Source organism: Acartia tonsa, chromosome 1 (genome assembly GCF_053477335.1).
Source record: "Acartia tonsa isolate MP-2025a chromosome 1, ASM5347733v1, whole genome shotgun sequence".
Lineage (NCBI taxonomy): Eukaryota > Metazoa > Arthropoda > Copepoda > Calanoida > Acartiidae > Acartia > Acartia tonsa.
The window spans coordinates 24,140,683-24,165,577 of NC_137260.1; the positions used below are offsets into that span (position 1 = coordinate 24,140,683).

A 24,895-nucleotide genomic window follows, 5' to 3' on the forward strand; every position below is an offset into this window, starting at 1 on the left:
GTTTTTCGCTACTTATGGATGTTGTCATACTTGTTTAGGTATAATCTGGACCCTTTCAATGAATATGATGACAACATTATTTGGCAAACCCTAGAAACTACAAACCTAAAGGTAAATCATATGCTGTCTATCTTCAGATGCTACTCTTTAACTAGAGTGTTTTACCATTGCTCAACTATATATTTCAATAGAAATAATATCTATATTACTCTTTTGAGTAATATGACTGTACTTTTAGTGTCTGATTAATAAATATCATGATCAAAAGCTGAGGAAATCACAAAAAAGAATATTGACAAAAGATAACAAAGGAGTTAATATTTTCTATTGTAGCGTAGAAATATCAATCAGTTTAAGTAAATCTTTAAAATTTCGTACTTTATTTCTACAATTCCCATAATTTAAAGAAAAATTTGTAATTTCTTTTACTTTGTTAAAACTACCCAACAAAGTTTTAAGTAAAAGTAAACATAGCCCATAAACCACTTAACCTGGATTTCCACAACTAGTAGTAGTATGTGTTCAGTCTAAAAATTAACTTATTTCTCAAGGATTTAATTTTACACTGAAAATATTTGGCTCATTTTAAGCTAAAGATAAGGGTATATGATAATAATTCGAAATTTTTTCAGCAAGTCCCCTGTGCTCATAGGTGCCTGTTCTCAAATTAATCTTGTTACTATTTCAATTTAATATGCAATTTACTTTATTTATTTATTCTAAGTTTTTATCATCAAGCCCTTAAATAGACTAATAGGATAACCGAGTAGGGACAATCTGACCACATTATAGTTAGAATACATATACATTTAGGTACAGCAGTTATTTTTACACTTCATCCACATAATAAGTTATCTATAAATAATTGAATAATTGAACTATTAAATTATTGTTTTTCTTCGGATATTATAAACAAAAATTATATCTAGTATCTAGTTAATCATCTAAGACAATAAATCTATTCTTACACCATTTACACTTTTTAAACCGCTTACTCACAAACTGAAATCAATTACATTTAAATGCTACATATTATTTTCATTGTCTGATCTATATCATTGTTTCCTTCAAAAATTTTTACATGTTTCTACGCCATTTATCTTAGAGTAAAAAATAAAAACTAAACTAGATATAATGATTTACAAATATACTTTTTTTCTTTTCTATAAAGGATTTTAACTAACCTACATTATAGTTGAAGTATTATGTTTCTCTTTTCAATCTCCGCAACCAATAATTTGATACATTTAGGAAATACTAATGTTTTGTTTTACGGATTTTTTTCTTTTTTCTTTTAGAATATTAAATAATTTGATTAAAAGCCCTTTCAATAACCATACGAAAATGTATGATTCAAATTAGAAGAGTGCAGATTAGGGTTTAAGGGGGTGTCAAAATTTACTGGTACACTTCGCGCACCCTAAGGCAAAACCATATAAACGTCAGTGATTTAATGTTTTATCATCGTCTAAGGGCAACTAAAGTTGTTGAATTTACTATAGAACAATTACATAAAATATTCGTAATACAAAGTTTTAATTGCTGACCATTAAAGAATTCTGTATAACATGATGTAATTTTTACATTCCATAAATTCATTCACACAGGGATTATAAGGGTTAAGACAATAAATTGGTTTAAACCCCTAATTATGTTAAACAGAATAACCCTTCTGCAGATCAAAAATATTGTACATAACGAAATAAAGAAGTGATAAAAGTCATTTAAATTTTAGAGCCAACGAATAAGAAACTTTGGAAACATGAAAAGCTTACATTCCAATATCCCCTCCGTCCAGGTTTTCAGAATCATATGTTTTATGTGACCACCACTCTTCATTAAATTCATAATTAATGACAGTTTGATCTTAGAGTAGCATTTGACAATATAATTCAATATTATTAAGTGTCTATCAATATTAAACAAATATTATAGAAATAAATTTAATTTAGGACAAAGTAAGCCAGGAGGGTAAGAAGCTGGAAATGGCAGTCGAGGCGGATGGTGAAAACTTTTCTGTTGGTGAAAAACAGCTGATTTGTCTGGCCAGGGCACTTCTAAGAAGGTATTAAGTCGTTAATTATTCAAGAACTAAAAAAAGACAGATCTAAAATAAATATGATTTTCATTTTTAAGAATATTAAGAATAGATTTATTCTATTGCAGCTTTTTACGTTATAACTTCTTGAAGTAATGGGAATCCAAATAGCTTAAAAACATCCCAAGATACACTCATTTTACTTACATCTTACCATAATTATGTCATATAAATATTTTAATTAATTAAAAACCTTTTATATAAGAATCTTATTTTGTAAACATAAATCCAACTTTTAAATAATTTTATCTTTTAACAGTTATACTTACTAAAATCTTCGGGTATAGTCCTTTTCACGACATCCCTCCATAAGGAGCGATTATTTTAATTGATCGCCTCTTATGACATGGGGCGATGTAATGGCTCCTTGAAAGGGGCGATTTAATAGCCCCTTATAACAAGAGGCGATGTTATGACTCCTTGAAAGGAGCGATTTAATAGCCCCTTGCCCTAAGAGGCGATTAAATGATCCTTTATCGCCCCTTCTAAAGAGGAGATGATATGTCCTCTTATCCCAAGGGGCTATTTAATTAAATATCGCCTCTTCATGGCCCCTTCACTATTATATATATCTTAGTCCCTTGATGGCCCCTACATCGCTCCTACATCACCCCTTCATCGCTCCTCCATCGCTCCTTCTCCAAATTTATATTACATTGTACTTTGATGGCCCCTACATCGCCCCTCCATCGCTCCTACATCGCCCCTTCATCGCTCCTTCTCCAAATTTATATTACATTGTACTTTGATGGCCCCTACATCGCTCCTACATCGCCCCTACATCGCTCCTCCATCGCTCCTTCTCCAAATTTATATTACATTGTACTTTGATGTCCCCTACATCGCCCCTTCTCCAAATTTATATTATATTGTACTTTGATGGCCCCTACATCGCTCCTCTAGCGCCCCTTCATCGCTCCTTCTCCAAACTTATATTACATTGTACTTTGATGGCCCCTACATCGCTCCTACATCGCCCCTTCATCGCTCCTTCTCCAAATTTATATTACATTGCAACTTGATGACCCTACATCGCTCCTACATCGCCCCTACATCGCTCCTACATCGCCCCTTCATCGCTCCTTTTCCAAATTTATATTACATTGCAACTTGATGGCCCCTACATCGCTGCTACATCGCTGCTACATCGCTCCTACATCGCTCCTCCATCGCTCCTTCATCGCTCCTTCATCGCTCCTTCTCCAAATTTATATTACATTGCAACTTGATGGCCCCTACATCGCTCCTACATCGCTCCTCCATCGCTCCTTCATCGCTCCTACATCGCCCCTTCATCGCTCCTTCTCCAAATTTATATTACATTGCAACTTGATGGCCCCTACATCACTCCTCCATCGCCCCTTCATCGCTCCTTCTCCAAATTTATATTACATTGCACTTTGATGGCCCCTACATCGCTCTTCCATCGCCCCTTAATAGCCCCTTACCTTATTTTATATAACAAAGCTCCTATATAGCCTCTCCATCGCCCCTTAATAGCCACTTAATTTAATTATATAACATAGCCCCTACATAACCTCTCCATCGCCCCTTAATAGCCCCTTACCTAAATTTATATAACAAAGCTCCTATATAGCCTCTCCATCGCCCCTTAATAGCCCCTTACCTTAATTTATATAACATAGCCCCTACATAGCCTCTCAATCGCCCCTTAATAGCCTCTTACCTTAATTTATATAACATAGCCCCTACATAGCCTCTCCATCGCCCCTTAATAGCCCCTTACCTTAATTTATATAGCATAGCCCCTACATAGCCTCTCCATCGCCCCTTAATAGCTCCTTGTCTTGATATATATAACATAGCCCCTACATAGCCTCTCCATCGCCCCTTAATAGCCCCTTACCCGAATTTATATAACATAGCCCCTAAATAGCCTCTCCATTGCCCCTTAATAGCCCCTTACCTTAATTTATATAAAATAGCCTCTACATAGCCTCTCCATCGCCCCTTAATAGTCCCTTACCTTAATTTATATAAAATAGCCCCTATATAGCCTCTCCATCGCCCCTTAATAGCCAATTTATATAACATAGCCGCTACATAGCCTCTCCATCGCCCCTTAATAGCTCCTTACCTTAATTTATATAATATAGCCTCTCCATCGCCCCTTAATAGCCCTCCATCGCCACTTAAAAGCCCCTTACCTTAATTTATATAACATAGCCTCTACATAGCCTCTCCATCGCCCCTTAATAGCCCCTTATATCCTCCTTCAAAACAGTTGGAAGCTACCCTATAAAGGAGAACCATATCGGTTCTGCAGTTAGCGATCTTCTTTGATACATACAGACAATGATCCTGTTACTTTTTATAAGAATTAAAAATAAAATGGCCTAAAGCCATCTCATTACCCATAGGAAGCTTCCCTGTAAAGGAGAACCATGTCGGTTCAGTGGTTAGCAAGGTACAGACAGACATACATACAGACAAAGATCCTGTTACTTTATTATAAGGATTAAAATAAAATAGTTATTAACCTCCCCAGGACCTATGAGAAGCTACCCTATTAAGGAGAACGATCTCAGGACCTATAGGAATCTTCACTGTAAAGGAGAACCATATTGGTTCAGCGGTTAGCAAGATCCTTCGGTACAGACAGACATTCATACATACAGACAAAGATTATGTTAATTTATTTTAAGAAATACAGATAAAATAGTTATAAACCTTTCCAGGACTTAGCCCAAAACTATCTCAGGACCTAATTTCTGCCGTTGACAACTCGAGTTAAGTTACTATATTATTTTTACAATGTTTAACTTATCTGTTACTAGCGGCTACGCCCCTAGAGGCCTCTAGTGGCACTTTAAATGTTTTTGTTTGATAAAGTCTCTACTATAATTTTTTACGTACGATACCTCTTCATTTTACGTTGAAGTCTCCTAAACGTTTTTTAAAATTTCGATTTTTTTGTCATTTCTCTTGGGAGGGTGGTGGTACCCTCCCCCAAAATAGTTAAAAACCTTCCCGGGACTTATGAGAAGCAACCCTGTTAAGGAGAACCCGATCGGTTCAGCGGTTAGCGAGATCCTTCGGTACACACAGACAGACACACAGACAGACAGACACACAGACAGACAGACAGACAGACAAACATCCTGTTACTTTAGTATAAGGATTATTGGCTGACGAAAAGTTTGGGCAAAAAAAAAGATTTATTCTTCAATGAAATATCTCTCCAGTATAATTTTGGCAAGTGCTAATTTATTAAGAATAAAGTTTGCCACAAATTTACCAAAAAATCTCATTGTCATTTCGCCAGGGAGGATTGGGATAGTTCCCAAAGTGTTATAAGTTGGCTTATCCAAGAGTGCTGTCTAGTCTCCAAAGTTTTATAATACCGTTTTCTTATTCGTTAGATTAACAACCTTGGGGACTTTTATTGTTTTGTGATTGTTTAGTTCATTAAGTTGAGTGTCTAAATGTTTCAACCACTAATTCTAAACTAAAGAAGGGGTAATTTCTAGTACATGTCACAAATAGTATCTATATGAATTATTAGCTCTATATCTCAACTTTGAAGCGTTTTGCAGCCATTCTTGCAAAGGTAGAAGATTTGATTATAAGAAAAATGCGCTAAAACCATATTTAGATGTTGACACCTAAGTTTTAAATTTTTTAATTTACTGTACTTTTTGAATAAAAACTGAAATATTTTTTGCTTTTCTATTAATGGTTATAAAAAAAGAAGAGAATAAGCCATTAATCATTAAATTCTGATAACTATAAGTAAGGTAAAATTGCTTTCAAAAAGTTCTCATAAAAAAACACACTGTATATATGTATATATATCAATTTATCGACAATTGTCTTATCCCTGTAGATCTCTGATTATCAGAGCATTTTTGAAATATTTGCTGCTTATTTTTTGGCTGCCTTTGGCAAAATATTTTTTTTCATAAAAAATGTATACAAAATTATCATATTAATTTGGTAAATATATCATTGCACTTGAATTAAACTTATTTTTAAGTCACTAACAGCTAATCCCATTGATGACCCTAGGAGTACTTTAATGAATAGATGTGGTGGAGAGGGGGGGGGGGAAGGTTAAGAATTTAAGGGAAGTGATACCTTCCGGGGGCTGAAAGTGTTGGTTCCCTCCCCAAAATGAAAACTTTTCCTGCGAGTAAAATAAGCTTCAATGTAAAGGAGAAGCATATCGGTTCAGTTGATACTGATAAACATCCTGTTACTTTAATGTAAATATTAGTTTAAGGATAGTCTGTATAATCTCAGGGAGAAAGGAAACATTAGGCAATTTTTACAATAGTCTCCAAAGTTTTATAATGAAGTTTTCTTATTCGTTGGCTCAAAACTTTGGGGACTTTTGTCATATTTTGGTTGTAGTGTTGCAATTTTGTGTATCGTTATTAGGGATGGATAAAAATTTATCGGCCATTGTCTTATTCCTTTAGATCCTTGGTATAATCAACTGAATAACAGTTTCAACAACAAAAATTAAGATATTGCTTTGCTTTTTATGGACAAATATCCTGTTATTTTATTATAAGGAAAAAAAATAAACTATCTTAAAATCATCTCAGGACTCAGCGGTTAGCAAGATCCTACGGTATAGACAGACAGACATACATCATATCGGTTTAGCAACAAACGAGATCCTTTGCTACAGACAAAAAAAAACTTTGTATATCGACTAGCGGCTATGCCCCCAGCATCTATTGGCTCTGTATTCTAAGGGGAATGAATAAAAGCCTAAAACCTTCCCAGGACTTAAAATAGAATAGCCTAAAACCATCCCTCGACTTAAAATAAAATAGCCTAAAGCCATTACAAGACAAATATTAAGCTTACCTGAAATAGAAAGCCCAATCTGTTTAGTAGTTATTGAGATCTTAAGTTTCAGAACAGAAAGCCTTACTAACGTGGACAAACGCAGGTTATTTCAGACAAATGTCGGAGTGGACATTATAAAAGTAAAACGCAGAAGTGTCTATAATATCTTAAAAATTAGGTTTCAACAACATTTGTTTAGTTATTTCTACACAGGTTAGGTTAGGTTAGGTTAAGAGATATATATATACAAATAAGCCCCCTGCAGGGGTTAGGCATATAAAAAGCATATTTGACAGTTGTAAACAATGTGAGAAAAAAATATGTTTTAGTTTAATGAAATGTTCTATCTGTTTCAAACCTTTGCCTTTCGATAGAACTTACCTACTTTGGAAAACTGTCAGACTGATTTTAAAATTTCAGTCTGTGAGAAAAGATATTCAAGATTTATTTTTTTGTTTTGAAAGATTTTTGTCTTATAAATAAAATAAAAGACACTCCTGCGTTTTACATAAGCAATGTCCACTCCGACGATTGTCCCATTCCTAGGTTTGTCCACTCCAACGTTTGTTTATGTTTTACTACTTTATATAATAGGATAAAATGTATTCTTCTTTTATATTTCTCTTTTCTTATTCACTTGCAGCTGCGCCCTTTTTAATGTAAGGAGGCAGAATAATAGCTGAAACCAATTAGGGGCTTAAATCTGAAAATGAAAAAGCAAAAAACCATCCCATGACCTATGTGAAGCTTCCCTTAAATGGAGAATTTAGTCAGTTTATGAAATTTTTAAGCTTCAGAACAAAAAAAATACTTTTTTTGTTAAAAGAGAAACTTTTCTACAATTAGGGTTAGTCCTTTCGTCATTGCTCTTCTCATTAAGTTGAGAATGTGGTTTTATCTGCTATTGTTAAAGATAGACTGTTGAGATTTTTAGTGAATATTCCCATGACATATGTACATCCAGTCTATAAATTATTTTGTCTGTCTCTCAATTATGCTTCAAAAGACTTAGGTTTCGTGATAATCTTTGAGTAATAGCATATTCTCTTAAAGTCTGCTCTATAACTTACTTTGTCTGTTTGTCCATTATATGATCCTTATTCAATATTCTATTTAGCTAAAAAATTTCATTCTCTTAGTTTATTTTTTTTCTTTATTTCATTGTGTTATTATATTATTTATATTTATTTCATTAATTCATTATATTTTCATTATAATTTTCCTTTTTAAATGCGAAACTTTTCTATAGTAAGGATTGGTTTGTCCGTACGTCCAAACGGTTAGACGACATTTTCTTTAATTTAGACATGTTATAAATATCCTATCGATTTCAAACTTTGCAGAATGATTTCTATAACAGTTGGGTACAATACTATATTCATTACTAGAAAGTATGCACGTCCATTTTTTTGTATAATATCATTCATTGTCCCATTCATCTGGGTTTTGGAGTAATGTTTCTTAGGACAACAAGGTTTAGTATTATAATCAAATACTAAAAATAAAATTATGCCCTTTTACTATATTCTATACTAGCGGATTCGCCCCTAGCCTCTAGGGGCTTTGCCCCAAGAGGTGATAAAAATTTTTCTCGTATTCATTCGAATCCGGTGGATAGGAACCGGTTCTCATCCATACGAAAAAACTATGTCTAGCATCGTATTATATCCAGTTTTCTACGAATATAGAAATGTACAATCATGAGATTAAAACTTGTTTTTTTTAGCCGGTGCCTTCGGCACCACGGGGCTAAAAAAACTAGTTTTAATCTTATAATTGTACATTCTATATCCGCGGAAAGCCGTTTATAATACGATACAAGAAATAACTATTTTTGGCGAAATTCGTAATAGGACCAAGGAAATCTTCAGCAAAAAAAAAATGGGGGGGATTTTTTTGTTTTTTGGGGGGTTGGGGGTGTCCCACCCCCCAAGAAAATAGCCTAAAACCACCACAGGACCAGTAGGTATATTCCCTGAAGAGTAGAATCCAATCGGTTCAGTGGTTACCGAGATCTTAAGGGACTGACAGACAGACAGACGGACGGACAGACATCATTCTACTTTGTATTATAGATTTACGCTAATTTTAACAAAATTTATGTTTGACCTCCTGATATTAGAGCTTTGCTTTTATGAATGTTCTTGCTTTTTTTCCCTTTTTCATAACCTATTATATAAAGTAGTAATCTTTTTTTGTCTGTAGAAAAGCTAACCGCTGAACCTATATGGTTCTCCTTTACAGTGAAGCTTCTTTTAAGTTCATAGAGGGTTTATAATTATTTCGAGGGAGGGTATCTCCACCCTCCAAGAAAATTCACCCCAAGAAAAATATTACCCCATCCCCTCAAAAAATCTTTTTAACTTTTTAAAAGCAAAGCTTTTCTATTATAAGGATCAGTCCGTACGTCGGTTAGCTCTTTTCGTTAATTTAGGCATGTGATTCCTGTAGTAGAAAGGTACGATTTAGAAAGTCTATAATCATTATCAGAATATCCGTACGTCTATTTTAAGCATACTAATTATTAACTTACAACAATTTTTTATGTATCAAAATTATCCGATTAATCTGATTTCTGGGATACTGATTCCTAGGACAACAAAATAGAATGTTATAAGCGAATCATATCTATAATTAAGTCCAAAAAATGTGAGTACGTCCTTAAGCATTTTCCTGCATGTAAGCAATTTCTCAATAAATTTACTTACAATTTTGTTTCAAATTTTAAATTTATGTTCTGACTATTCAGTTCTGACACTCTACATTGTTAATGTTCATTAAACTTTATTCTACCGTTTCAGAGCTTTGCTTTTATAAATGTTGTCATCCTTGTCATCCTTTTAAAACTTAATTTTAAAACTGTAGAGGGTCACATTCCTTCCTTACCTTAATGCCCTACCTTCTGTAATGAAGGGGCAATACAATTACAGTGGCTGTACAGGAGCCATAAAGGGCCTATCTTATATAAATTAAGGTAAGGGGCGATGAAGAGGCGATGGAGAAGCTATGAAGGGGCTATGTTATATAAATTAAGGTAAGAGGCTATTAAGGGGCGATGGAGAGGCTATGTAGGGGCTATGTTATATAGTTAAGGTAAGGGGCTATTAAGGGGCGATGGAGATGCTTTGTAGGGCTACGTTATATAAATTAAGGTAAGAGGCTATTAAGGGGCGATGAAGAGGCTATGTAGGGGCTATGTTATATAAATTAAGGTAAGGGCCTATTTAGGGGCGATGGAGAGGCTATGTAGGGGCTATGTTATATATATTAAGGTAAGGAGCTATTAAGGGGCGATGGAGAGGCTATGTTGGAGCTATGTTATATAAATCAAGGTAAGGGGCTATTAAGGGGCGATGGAGAGGCTCTGTAGGGGCTATGTTATATAAATTAAGGTAAGAGGCTATTAAGGGGCGATGGAGAGGCTATGTAGGGGCTATGCTATATAAATTAAAGTAAGGGGCTATTAAGGGGCGATGGAGAGGCTATGTAGGGGCTATGTTATATAAATTAAGGTAAGGGGCTATTAAGGGGCGATGGAGAGGCTATGTTATATAAATTAAGGTAAGGGGCTATTAAGGGGCAATATAAATTTGGAGAAGGAGCAATGGAGGAGCGATGAAGGGGCGATGGAGGAGCGATGTAGGGGCGATGTAGGAGCGATGTAGGGGCCATCAAGTTGCAATGTAGTATAAATTTGGAGAAGGAGCGATGAAGGGGCGATGTAGGAGCGATAAAGGAGCGATGTAGGGGCCATCAAGTTGCAATGTAATATAAATTTGGAGAAGGGGCGATGTAGGAGCGATGTAGGGGCCATCAAGTTGCAATGTAATATAAATTTGGAGAAGGAGCGATGAAGGGGCGATGGAGGAGCGATGTATGAGCGATGTAGGAGCGATGCAGGGGCCATCAAGTTGCAATGTAGTATAAATTTGGAGAAGGAGCGATGAAGGAGCAATGAAGGAGCGATGTAGGAGCGATGTAGGGGCGATGTAGGAGCGATGTAGGGGCCATCAAGTTGCAATGTAATATAAATTTGGAGAAGGAGCGATGAAGGGGCGATGGAGGAGCGATAAAGGGGCGATGTAGGGGCCATCCAAGTACAATGTAATATAAATTTGGAGAAGGAGCGATGAAGGGGCGATAGAGGAGCAATGTAGGGGCCATCAAAGTACAATGTAATATAAATTTGGAGAAGGAGCAATGAAGGGGCGATGTAGGAGCGATGGAGGGGCGATGTAGGGGCCATCAAAGTGTACATGTAATATAAATTTGGAGAAGGAGCGATGAAGGGGCGATGTAGGAGCGATGTAGGGGCCATCAAAGTACAATGTAATATAAATTTGGAGAAGGAGCGATGAAGGGGCGATGTAGGAGCGATGGAGGGGCGATGTAGGGGCCATCAAAGTACAATGTAATATAAATTTGGAGAAGGAGCGATGAAGGGGCGATGTAGGAGCGATGTAGGGGCCATCAAAGTACAATGTAATATAAATTTGGAGAAGGAGCGATAAAGGGGCGATGGAGGAGCGATGTAGGGGCCATCAAGTGGGTTGTTATATAAATTAAGGTAAGAGACTACGGAGGGGGGATGGAGAGGCTATAAAGGAGCCATCATGGGGCTATAGCATAGCCTCTTATCATAAGAGGCGATATGAACGCCCCTTTAAAGGAGCTATTAAGAGGCCATGAAGGAGCTATAGCATAGCCTCTAATCATAAGGGGCGATATGAACGCTCCTTAAAAGGGGCTTTCACATCGCTCCATATGATGAGAGGCTATGCTATAGCTCCTTGAAGGAGCTATAGAAAATCATCGCCCCTTATGGAGGGATGTCGTGAAAAGGACTATCCCCAAATCTTCCTAAATAAGCTTTTATTCTTTCATAACATTTAGACTGTAGACGTAATTTAAAAAAATATTTTCTTAATTCTTATGCAAACTGATTAACATATTAACACCAAAATGATGCTATTGAACGTTTATCCAACATTTTTGTATGACGCGTATTAACTTGTTCAAGTTGATATAACAATGGGAGAGTTTCGTTTTTACCCACATCAACTAAAACCTTTTAAATATATGTATATGGTCCCAAAACCCAATTAATAGCAATTCAATTATTTATAAACCAGTGGCTGCGCACCTAGCATCTAGGAGATATGTCTTAGAAGGGGTAAGGAAAGAAGCAAACAGCCTAAAGTCATCTAAGCTTTAAATCTAAATATGAATGGCCTAAAACCTTCCTGGGACCTATATGAAGCTTCCATAGAACGGAGAACTTAATCGGTTCAGGGTTCACAGTCGTTCGTTACCCGCGAGTAAACTTCAAATTTAAATATGTTTAGATGCTTTTATTTTTTTTATTTCTGGTTAAAATAGATGCCATATTTGGGTTAGATTTAGACTTGCAGCTTATTTTTAAATTATTTACGTATATTAATAATGAAAATCAAGAAAATTACCTATTTGAGAATCTAAAATTTCCATTGAACAACAACAAATATACATAGTTACAGAGAGTGGAGACTGTGAAACAAAGCTTCATAGAGCATACTCTGCATGTTTAAAACTCTTATAATTGCTCTTTTTGTTCAGGAATCGAATTCTGTTGCTGGATGAAGCGACAGCATCTGTTGATATGAAGACAGACAGACTTATTCAGAATACTATCAGAACAGCCTTTACTAGCTCTACTGTTCTCACTATCGCTCACAGGTATTGTAGTTTAATTATAAACGTTTAAGTTTATTTGATGTTTGGTTAAAGAGTTCCAAATGCATATAAAAATGCTATTTGATATTTAACATGAACTTTACATTAAACATAAAAAATAGGCTAAAGAAATAAAAAACTTGATAATTTTAAAGGCTTATTATTTTTTGGTGTATTTCCGACTTAAAATATTTCTCTAACATTTTTTGTTATTTAATCTAGGTTATCGTCTGTTATGGATTACGATAAAATCTTGGTTTTGGACAAGGTATCATAATATTATTCTTTTTTATCTTTAGCAATTACTTTATTATGTACATTTCGTATTTTATCATGAGTGTAAAAGTGGGTCATATGGACAGACACATCTAATAAATTTTATATGTAAAGAGGTTTCGTGATTATAAACAATATAATTTTCAGGGAGAAGTAAAAGAATGGGGTAGTCCTGAAGAGCTGTTAGGTCTGGATGGAATATTTACCAGTATGGCTAAAGCTGCTGGCATTATCAACTAGAAGATATGTTAAGTAGTTTTTGTCAACATATAAATGCTTAAAACAATCATTATTTTTTTTTGTATTGACACTGGTCAAAATTAGTGTGCCATATTATGAAAATTATATGTATATATCGTGCTATCAGTTTGAATTGTATTATAATCAAAATATAAAATTATTTCTCAACCTTTTTAGTAATTTATTAAACATTGTTTAATTATATATTTGTTAATACAAAATTTCATATATAGATAATGAGCCGCCGGCTGTTCCATTCTGACCGTAGCTAAAAGAGGCGACTCAGGCTTCTACAAAATGGAATTCTTTGATTTTACTTTTCCTGACCTATCACACAAAACAACAAAGATATTACTGATTATAAGAACCACCAGGAAATGTTAGTTCTCGATGGAAAATAGTAAAGTAAACAAATGGCTGTTTCTAATTAAAAATATATAGGGTATAAGAATCAACAATTCAAAGCTAGGAAAAAAGGAAGTCCATTATTTAATGATACTACAACTGGAATGGCAATTAAAAATATCTTTATCTGTTTTAAACATATAATGTTGATTCCAATAGATAACGGTAATTTTACAGATTAATTATATCAAAAAGATATTCGTTTGAGCATTTTAAAAAATTTACAAAAATTACTTTTAGTTAATAATAAATTAATTTAAATAGAGAAATAAAAAGAAAAGACATACAATAATTCACTTCGAAAACACAAAAACCTTAATAGCCCTCATTTTGTAACTACTGTATTCTGAATCAAATAAAATGTCGCTAATTAATGTACTTATTAATTTCTTTTTATAAAAGTTACAGTTACGAGGGAAAAAGTAAAAAGAAAATGTATTTGATAACGTTACTTTATCAAATTGAAAATAATGGTCGAAAGTATCTATAGTTACATAAAATTTCAGCAGATATGTCAATTTAATGATTCTTCATTTTACCTTTCTACCTTCATTTATGTATTTATTCTTGTTTTAAATTTCTATCTAGCTTTAGATTATGTACCCATCCAATTTTAACCCCCATTGTACAAATACACATAAGCAATCGTTTTATAATTGATGTTTTTATTCGCAGTGATTAATTATTTCCTGCACCCTGATAAAGTTCAATAAAATATTTCTTATTAACACTCAGAAAATATAATTAAGATTCTTAACATATTTGCACACTAATATATTCTCTTCACCGAACCTCTAATTAAAATATATTGCAATACAATTCTTGCTTTATCCAGTATGTGTAAATATACAATTTGGTAACAAATATAGTTTTTTCTATTGGATACTTACTTTGTAAAAAATCTATATTTTTTTATTTGTAAGATTAAGTCACCCTAACTCACTGGAAAATAGTGCAGATAAACAGTACTTATGGAGTAGCGACTTTATAAAAAACTAGCGGCTTCGCCCCTAGCCTCTAGGGGCTTTGCCCCAAGAGGTTATCAAAAAAAAATTAAGGTGAAATTCGTAAAAGGAAAAAGGAAATCTCCTGCAAAAAAAAAAAAAAAAATGGGGGGGGATTTTTTTGTTTTTGGGGGGGTTGGGGGTGTCCCACCCCCCAAGAAAATATCTTAAAACCACCACAGGACCAGTAGGTATATTCCCTGAAGAGTAGAGCCCATTCGGTTCAGCGGTTACCGAGATCTTAAGCTTCAGACGGACAGACGGACAGACGGACAGACAGACGGACAGACGGACAGACATCGTTCTACTTTGTATTATAGATATATAATTCTACAAGAAGCAGTTTGACTTAAATTTGGCATTTGATGGTAAGTAAACATCTTAAATATTTATACTTCTTAACTTTACTTTAGTCACAATAACACCTAGGAATGATTGACATGTTTTTATATTTAGATTATTTTCCAGGAATGGTGTTTTTCAGGTTTTATTTTATAGATTTTGATAAGCATGAATAGAAATTTTCAATAAAAATAGTTTTCTTTTCTATAATTTTAGCAAAGGTCTGCACGTCCAATCAGTGGCGTGCGAAGCACTTTGTCTAGGGGGGGGCATTTTGAAGATTTTGTAAAATTTTGCCCCCCCCTAAATCAAAGTGCCCCGGGGGGGCACTTTGCTTTAGGGGGGGGCATTTTGATTATATATACTATATACTATAATTTTAAATAAGGGCGTTTTAAGGGGTGGGATTATTTGATTATGGGCCTTCTAGTCCTTATCCCTTCTTCCCCATCCCTTCCCCCATCCCTATTTCCCATTTATATCCCCCATCTCTTCTCCCCCATTTCTTCTCCCCACCCTGCAATGACCGAAGGGAAGGGAGCTAGAAAGCATCTTCAAAAAAAAAGTACAGAAGATAATTTAACCTTCCCCCCCCCCCCCACCACCACAAAACATTTTTTAAGGGTGGAAGGGGATGTTTTAAAATCTCAGCCGGAAGGATGAATAACCCCATTAAAAAAATTTGGGGGGGGGGGAGATAAAAACACTTATTTTGGAAATAATTTACCAAAAATTAACCTAATATGTAAAACTGATTTTAAATATTTCTTTATTGTATGACAACAAGGATGACAACATCTTTAAGTAGCAAAGCACAAAAAATCATTAATAAGAATACAGACAAGTAGATTTAAAGAGCATCTTTTGAAATAAATATATATTTTAGATAGAAAAAGTCACAAATCCTTTTCCTGTATGTTGTGTGATGGCAGTCAAAGTAAATTACATACTGGATGCTCGAAAAAGCGAGAAATTTTATTTTTTTTAAATCTTATAATCCACAAAAAAATTTATTGTACCATAAAAACCAAAGATATAAAGAACTATGTAATTAATAAAAAAGATTTCTTGTCCTTTCATCTATAGATATAAAAATCTCTTAGAAATATGGAAAACTTTGGGGTATAGTCTCTTTTGTGGCAATGCCTCTTAAAGGGCATTTCGTCGTATTTTCATAATAGCTTTTAATAGGTTATTCTAGGTTAAGTTAGGTCAGGTGATTTCCCCGCAGGGTTAGGCAATTGGCCCCGCAGGAGCTATAAATAGGTGAAAAGCTACTGTGAAAATACGACGAAATGCACCTTAAGAGGCAATGTCACAAAAGGGACTATACCCGAAATTTAAAAGATACAAAAATAGCCAAAAACATCCTGAAAAGCAGTCTAACCTCTATGAATTTTTAATAGTTAATTATACTCCATAATGGTGGGAATGTTAACATTAAGTTTTTGCCTTCTATCTTTAATTGCAGTTAAAAAATCACATTTCCCCCTTAGCATTACGTACTGACAGCCATAGTGAATTATAGAGAAGCTAAAAGTTATATCAACATATCCTACCCTCTTTAAATGGCACTTTAAAACTCTGCTAATTTTTGATTAAGTGGTGTTTCCAATGATTTATAAGGGCGGTGCGTGAAGCGCACCTAAAAATATATATAAAACTAAAATCAATTAAAGAAAACAAGAGTGGCGTATTTTATCAAGTTAGGAATATAGAGTGTAGTTAGTTTTAAGGGTTTTTAATGAAAATTGCCATAAAAAAAACATGTCTTTTTGTAAGGGTATGTACACAAAAAAATGATAAACTTATCCTGAAAATAATATGACATCATATATAGTTATTCATTTAGACAGACATACAGTGTTGAGAAAAAGGCTTAGATAAATATCAACGCTGTTTCTTTTTTATATAAAATAAAAACATTTGGAAGGGCGCGCAGCGCAAATTTTTTTCTTCAAATATGCAGGGATGGAGGGGTTTTGGGCTATTTATTACACTAGTCCCCAATATTTCATATAAAATTTTCTTATTTGTTGGCTTAACTTTGGGGACTTTAATGGAATTTTGATTGGTTAGTTAATTAAGTCGAGTTTCCATACATTTCATCCACTAATTGTAATCTATATAAGGGGTAATTTTGTGTATCATCATTGGGGATGTACAAAATTTCTTTGGTAAAAAGTTTAAATTATACAAAATAAAATACTTCCTATTACCTGGTTTGTTATGTTCACTGAAAAAAGATTATAACCTAATTTCTACACTAATTTAAGAATTTGGTAAGGTTAAATGAATAGTAACTGTCTGTTGTTGTTGAGTATTTCTTGATCTTTTTTTTGGGAAACTGGGATAGTTTTGCTTTTTGTAGGGTAGGGGGCAAAAAGGGGCATTTTTGTTTACCAGGGGGGGGGCAAAATGGAGCATTTTTCAACATTTAGGGGGGGGCAGGGGGGGGCGGTGGCTAGGGGGGGCAGGGGGGGGGCGTTTTGGTCGCTAGGGGGGGGCGATTGCCCCAAATGCCCCCTTCGGTTCGCACGCCACTGCGTTCAATCATAACAGATAGCTCTTATAGTTAATTTGTTCATGTTAGAATTAAAACAAGATGATTTCAAACTTTAAAAAAAATAACTTGCATAATACAATTATCCAGTGCATCTGATTTTTTTGGAATTATGATACCTAGAAAAAGAATTAAATTATTATAAGTGAAGCATCACCATAATTAAGCCCTAACTATTTAAGCATGTCTTTATACATTTTCCTGTTTTTCTTTTACAGATTGTTACACCTTTGTACAATTTTGTAATTTAGACTTAAATATTAATAAAATGCTTATTAAGTTCTCACACTTTACAAGCGTTGACGTTTTTTGTGTTACCGTCTGATTTTAAAGCTTCGCTTTTATTACATATGGACAAACCCAAAATATAAAATAAATCTAAGATCTAAACAATCTTGATATGATTTCTAATTTTCTTGTATAGATATGATTAAACTGCATGTAATAAGCTTAAAATAATGATTCTTTAAATTAAACAGTATCCCATTTTTATCCGTATTTCTTGATATACACATTAAAATAATATTTTTACTGAGAAATATTCACAAAATATATATTGACGTAATTATGAAATTATTATTTGAGAAACCAACATGCACTTAAAAGAACTTTTCATATGAAATGCATTTTTTCTGAAAAAAAAACTTTTCAATCTATTAAGTTCACTGATTATTTTTCTTTTCCAGAACCATTGACAAGATTAGAATATTGTTTTAACGCCAATCAAGACTCAAGTATAGTTTCTGTAAAAAGCCAACAGCTTAAAACCAAATTTAGCTTAAATCAGTCCACTTATTGTATTAAAAGAGCAAGGAACTAGGTAATTGTCATCAATCTTTGCAGGATATATGTAAAAAAAATAATTTAACCAACATCCAAATTTTTTACATTTTTGCCATTCAACCTGGAATCTAAAATTGCCTAACCCTGAGGGGCAATCACCTAACCCAATAAACCTAACCTAACCTAAAATTACCTATCAAAAGTAATTTTGAAAAATACAACGAATCGACTCTTAATGGGCGTTGCCACGAAAGGGACTATACCAAAAATTACCATTAACACAGATTGAAATTATTGGTAAAAAAGTTTCATGCTCCTAGTTCAAACAACCTTGCTTACATGTAAAATATGGGTAAGATGTTCACTCCAATGTTTCCTGCATGTAACGAATTTTTTTCTTTCAAAGCCCCAGATGAGAACAAATGAGCCATACTTTACAAGCTATAAAAAAGCTTATTTACGTAGTATGTTCAGTTATAAAAATTAATTTTTTACTCAATTTTATAAATTATATTTTCCATTAGGATTTTGTTTTAAAAATGATTTTGTTTTTCCTGTTTACCAAGTATTACAAATTGTTAGAACAATAGAATGCATTAGTGGTCCTTCTGCCCCTCCCCTCCTCCCCCTTACAGCCTTATTTACAATGTATCCTTTATTTGATTATATTCAGTGAGCCAATGCAATCTGTAATTCTTATTCTTCGGGACTACTTCTTCGTGAATACTGACCTAACCTAAAATTCGAATCTGAAATACTTTTTGTTGAATTTTCTGTGGTTTACTTTTGAGTAAGGTGAAATAGCTGTTAGTTTCTTAGAGCTATTTAAAAATGTACAAAAAGAATTGTAGAATTATATACATAATACACATAGAGATTTAATTTATTATTATTTTCTTACTCAAGACATCTTTATTTTCAAAATTTGTTATATATGGTAGTCTCTGGGGTTAGCTTAACCTGTGTTACCCTAACCGTGATTCTAATACTAGCCTTGTGGAGAATTCCTGAACCAAAAATATGTCATAAATATTTTTTAATTGAAGAAGGGGGTGCATGTGGTCCATTCATGACTTGAGTGGAGTTGTCAGAAAATTTGTTATTTTCTCTATGATGAAGTGGAAAATTTGTTATGATTTATCATAAATGGGATTGATGGTTGGTTGATTCATGTTGTTCAAGATTACACAGACAAACATATAAAAGGTAGTAAACTGTATGTTGTAATTAAGATCTTTCAAATGTCTAGATTAATAAATTAAAGCTTTGTGAAATACTAGCGGCAACGCCCCTTAGTAGCCTCTATGGGCCTTTAAGGTGTCGGGGGTGGAAGTCCAAATCAAGTAAAACAAATAATAAAGCCCAACAGCAAAAAAAAAAGAATAATTTATCATACAAAATCTTACACAATCCAAATAATTCATGTAATTTCATTTGCATATCTAAATTTCTTAAATTCTAGAACCACTAAATCAGGAAAAGTATTTTTAAAACAAGGACAATTATGTCCCTTTGTTAGGAAAAACCACCTCATTACATTGTGGGGCGTGATCTTTTTTACATCTTCCAAGTACCTTAGGACATTGTTGATTTCAACTGAACGTGATGCGCCTGTTAACATGCCATGGCACTACTCGTACTCTAACAATTGGAGTAATATTCATGTTACTATTTATGCAAACTAAGCGAATTCAGTAATATTCTTGCCCATCTAGAGTTAAAATAAAAATGGTTTGTTTTTCTAATAAAAGAATTTAATTAATAACTTAAAATGTATGCATGAAAAAGGTTTTCTTGATAATTTTTCCTTTCCCGTTGAAAAGAAAATTTATGAGACACAATCAGAGAGATATGTAAAGTCTTATTGAATTTGGTCTAATTAAAGTTTCAAAATTAAGATATTTTAAAATAATAGAACAATTTTAAATAATTAATATAATTTAGTTTTAAATACTATCTAAATTGGTTAAGCAAAGTTAAAAACAACTATGTTCAAACTTCGTTGCGTTATTTGGAATGTTAGGTCAAGCGTTTATTGTATTTTGAAATGATAAAGATTTGATTAGATTTGTTGACACACAAATAAAAACTAGCAAATAGTATAAATTGAAGTACAATTTTACTGAGCATCTTTTCTTGTGTAGTCGGGAACTAGTTAGCCGACAGGGTGATAATGTAACATCCCTGTTGACGTCAGCTGTGAGTTACCGCAGATTTCAACAGCCATTCTTCCTTCAGCCTTTTCATTAGTAATCCGTCAATTCTATATTACTGAACGTTGTAAATGATTTGATTTAAAACTTAAAAACATAGGTTCATCATATTTATTGACAACATTATTAATATTTCACCGCTAACTAAATAAGTTTAAAATTGTTCATAATGCTGCTGCACAACATTAATAGTTAGAATAGGTGAAATGCCCTGCGCCAAAACAGTCATTTGACTTCCAGACAAAGGTAGTGAAATTAAAGGATTGGTTCTAAGGATAGGGTGATTTGATTCTAAGACACCAAATTAAGATCTCGTGATTTATCCACCCTAGGTTACCTATATTATCCATGTTAGAATTATTATAGGCTAATTTTAACTCTGAGGCATTTGTTGAATTTGTTGTATCGATTTCATTTTCGTGGATTCCTTAAACAGTTTTAGGGTGTGCAAAAAAATGCGGACATTTTTAAAATTGAAATTGCGCGGCTTGTGTTAATAGTAGAAAATATTACGCATACCGTTAGAACCGCTAAGAAGTCTAAGTTTTGGAAACATAACAACGATTCACGTGCTACGTATAGTTAGGGAGCTACGTGTTAAAATCTCCCAACTGACTTAAAACTTGACTTGCGAGTATATTAGTAAATATTAGACAATAATTCTTGCAAAAAGACGTACGTACATTTTTAAAATTCAAATTGCGCGGCTTTTGTTAATGTTACGCCTACCGTTAGAATTACTATGAACTGTTTTTTTTTGGAAACATAGGAACGCTTCCTGTGCTACAAATAATATAGGAGCTAGGTGGTAAAATGTTCCAAAATTTACTCGCAAGTCAAGTTTTAAGTCAGTTGGGACATTTTAACACGTAGCTCCCAAACTATATGTATGTATCACAGGAATCGTTCTTATATTTCCAAAAAAATAGACTTCTTAGCGGTTCTAACGGTATGCGTAACATTTTTCTATTAATAACACAAGCCGCGCAATTTCAATTTTAAAAATGTCCGCATTTTTTGCACACCCTGTATTGCACCCTTTAGGTGCAATACAGTAAGCGTAGCAACTCTATAACCCTACCCAAAAAGCCTGTGTGCATTTTTATTCGAACATGATATTTTTTTATGAATATATTGAATTTATTTTTTACATGATATATTTGTCCTATTCCCATTTTTTATGAAAGTTAATCATAGGAAGTTTTTCTGCTTTTGTTTAAAATTATCATTTTTAAAACGATATTATCTAGCCACGATTTGGATTGTTAGTAAATTTGTTTACAATATTTTCTTCCAATTACCAATGTTTAAAGATTTACCTAAACTTTTGATTGTTTTGTACTATTTGTTAAATATAAAATTGTGTAATTTATTTATCTGAAAAAAATAGATCAATAAACAAATAAAAATTAAATGAACAGTTAAGCGGTTGAAAGTACGTTTCAATTCCGCTTTCGTAAGGTTGCTGTTTCTCCAAATCAAACTTAAAATCAATTCAAAAGATACGATCGATAGAAATAGTAAACTTACCCTTATATTATGTTATTCAGGGGTCGGCAACGCCCTACAATCCGCAAATCTGCAACTTAATTAAATTGCGGCTACGGCTAAATTGCGGCTGAGGGTGACTTTGTCTTTTTCCTGAATCAGCCCCCAATACGCTTGATGCCGCACGGTTAGTTGTGGTTTTAATAAGTTAAAACTGCAAAAATTAGTCGCAAGAAGGTTGCAATATTACTTTGTATGCGTGAAGCCTAGGATGGCTTCAGATGACGCAGCTTGGGCTAAGATGGTGGTTCAAGGGTGTCTTAATATTGGATGACTCTCAACATAAACCATAACAATGAATGTCTACCAAGTAGTTTTTTAGTGTAAATGAAATGAGAGAAATATTTTCTATCGATATGTCCAATTAACAATTATAAAATATTATTCTAGAAAAATCCACCAGAGGTATAAATGTAGGGCACGTAATTGGTTTAATAAGGTTAAGGTTTTCATAACGTGTTTTATGTACAATTGGATTTCATCAGAACAGATAATAATATTATTATCATTTTCTGAAAAATATTCATTATTACAAGATCTAAATATGGTTTTATTTTAATATAATTTTTTTATGGTTGAACCACCCATCCGGCTTTCCCTTCGTACGTATTTTATGGTAACGATATTAAAGTTGCTTTGATTTCTAAATCGTACCACTAGGGAGAATCCACAAGTTAAGATAAATGTCCTAACCCTTGAACGATGAACTATTTAACTAAAGCCTAAAATGTAAATGTTTCTTCTCTTTATAGTTGTGCTAAATGGTAAGATTTTAAAACAGGGATAAAGAAACATAATATATGATAAAATAAAAACGAAGATTTTATTCATGTGTATTTCAAATCATCAAATTAATATTTTAAGAGCTATATTTCTGTAAAGATTTTCATGTTTTAAGACTCGAATAGAGGGCTAACAAGGACCAATTATATATTAATATTAAAATATAACAAACCCTTCTTTACTTATTTTTTTTTCCAAATGAGGAAGAAATGTTTTTGTTCTCGGCTAGGCACTTTGAGGAAAACTTTAATTTGATTTCTATAGTTGAAATAATTGTTCTACTAATTTGAAATGAAATGTTTGTCCTGATAACGTATCTGTATATGCCTGGTTTGGTTGCATTAATAAAGTTTCTACGAGACACATTCTAGGATTATTGTTGTCATAAACACAAGCTATCAAGCTTTATAGTCACAATACAGTTAAATGTTATAGAGGTTCAGTTAAATAAAAACAATATATTAAAGCTTTTATAGTCAAAAAAGAGTTTAATGTTATACAGGATTACTTTTCATAAACAATAGATATCAATCTTTTACATGTTATAGAGGGTTAGCTTTACATAGACACTAGATATCAATCTTTTACATGTTATAGAGGGTAAGCTTTACATAGACACTAGATATCAATATTTTACATGTTATAGAGGGTTAGCTTTACATAGTCACTAGATATCAAGCTTTTAAAGTCACACAATACAGTTATATGTTATAGAGGGTCAGTTAAATAGAAACAAGATATTAAAGCTTTTACAATCCCAATAGAGTTAAATGTTATAGAGGATTACTTCTCATAAACAATAGATATCAAGCTTTTACATGTTATTGAGGGTTAGTTTTCATAGACACAAGATATCAAGCTTTTATAGTGCCATTAAAGTTAAATGATGTAGAGGGTTAGATTTCATAGACAATAAATATCAAGCTTTTATAGTCACAATAGAGACAAATGTTATAAAGGGTTAGTTTTTATGGACACAAGATATCAAATGTATATGTTTTAAAATATCTAGAGAAGGAAGGGACATTGGACTGTTTATTGAATTAGGCCGCAAAGTTTTATTTTGGTGGTCCAAACGTTAAAACCAAAACTTCACATTGGTAATTTACATCAATTTATCGGACATTGTCGTTTCCCTTTAAATCCCTGCTTATAAGAGGAAATTTTAAAATATATTATTTTCTTTACATAATTTTTTCAACTCATTGTTCACCTTATTGTTTATTTCAAAATGTGCGTCCATACTGTTCTAAAAAAACTTACAGAATCATGTTTTTAAAACAAGGATTTAAAAGAAATGAAAAACATTTATGACCACTTACTGTATTTGTTAATCTAATGTTGTTGTATTTTATTTATAGCAAGGCTTTAATCTGGATTAAATTTATATTGCTCAGAGAGTAGAGATTTGCTTTATGACAGGGAAAATGATAATGTTCAAGTTAAGAATATAATGTCATGGTAAGTACAGCTTTTAATGGCTTGGAATTAATTTCCTTCATTCAACAACTTGGATGCTTATGTTTCTGATTATAGTGTAAGATCTTTAAATTTGTCATAAAAGTTGATTAAACATATATAACGAGGAAGTACCCGGGGAGGGGGAAAGGGGGGAATGGGATACTTTCTACTCTGAACAAAACAGCTTAGGAATCCTCAATGTTTTTGGAAATATATTAGATTATTCCCCAATCATAAAAATTTTACTCCCAAGACAACCCAAAAGTTTTTTTTTTGGGAAGGATACAAATCAATTAACAACATTGTGTGTTTTATACCTTAGGTAAAAATAGAGGAGGGGGTTAACAAAATGATTTTGTACTCCCCGAAAAAAAATAAAAGCTTGGACGTACTTGTATACAACTGCTAGATTGTTAGCAATGTTATGTTAATTATATATCAAATTAGATGTTTTGAATAAAAAGTATTTGATTCAATAGGTTTTGTTCAAGGAAAGGATTTAATAAAGACTAGAATTTATAGAAATTCTGCTTAAGAATTGGTAAACTTTTGCAGATTTTTTTTGTAGAGAAAGTTTGTAAGATGAAATAACAAGCAATAAAAAGGATCATATTTCAAAATACTCTTGGGACCTTTATATTTATAT

General features: G+C 33.0%; 1 protein-coding gene across 2 annotated transcripts in view; it reads left to right on the forward strand.

The window, feature by feature from the left end:
* The window catches only part of LOC145315578 (ATP-binding cassette sub-family C member 5-like), an 87,616-nt gene extending 74,301 nt beyond the window's left edge, over positions 1-13,315 (forward strand). For both annotated transcript variants that reach the window (XM_080155567.1, XM_080155561.1), the window contains exons 42-46: positions 39-111; positions 1,953-2,065; positions 12,515-12,634; positions 12,854-12,899; positions 13,055-13,315. In XM_080155567.1, the coding sequence (XP_080011693.1) occupies positions 39-111; positions 1,953-2,065; positions 12,515-12,634; positions 12,854-12,899; positions 13,055-13,147 (445 nt within the window). In that variant the 3' untranslated portion in view covers positions 13,148-13,315. The remainder of the gene's footprint in view (positions 1-38; positions 112-1,952; positions 2,066-12,514; positions 12,635-12,853; positions 12,900-13,054) is intronic.
* Positions 13,316-24,895: the final 11,580 nt, after the last annotated feature.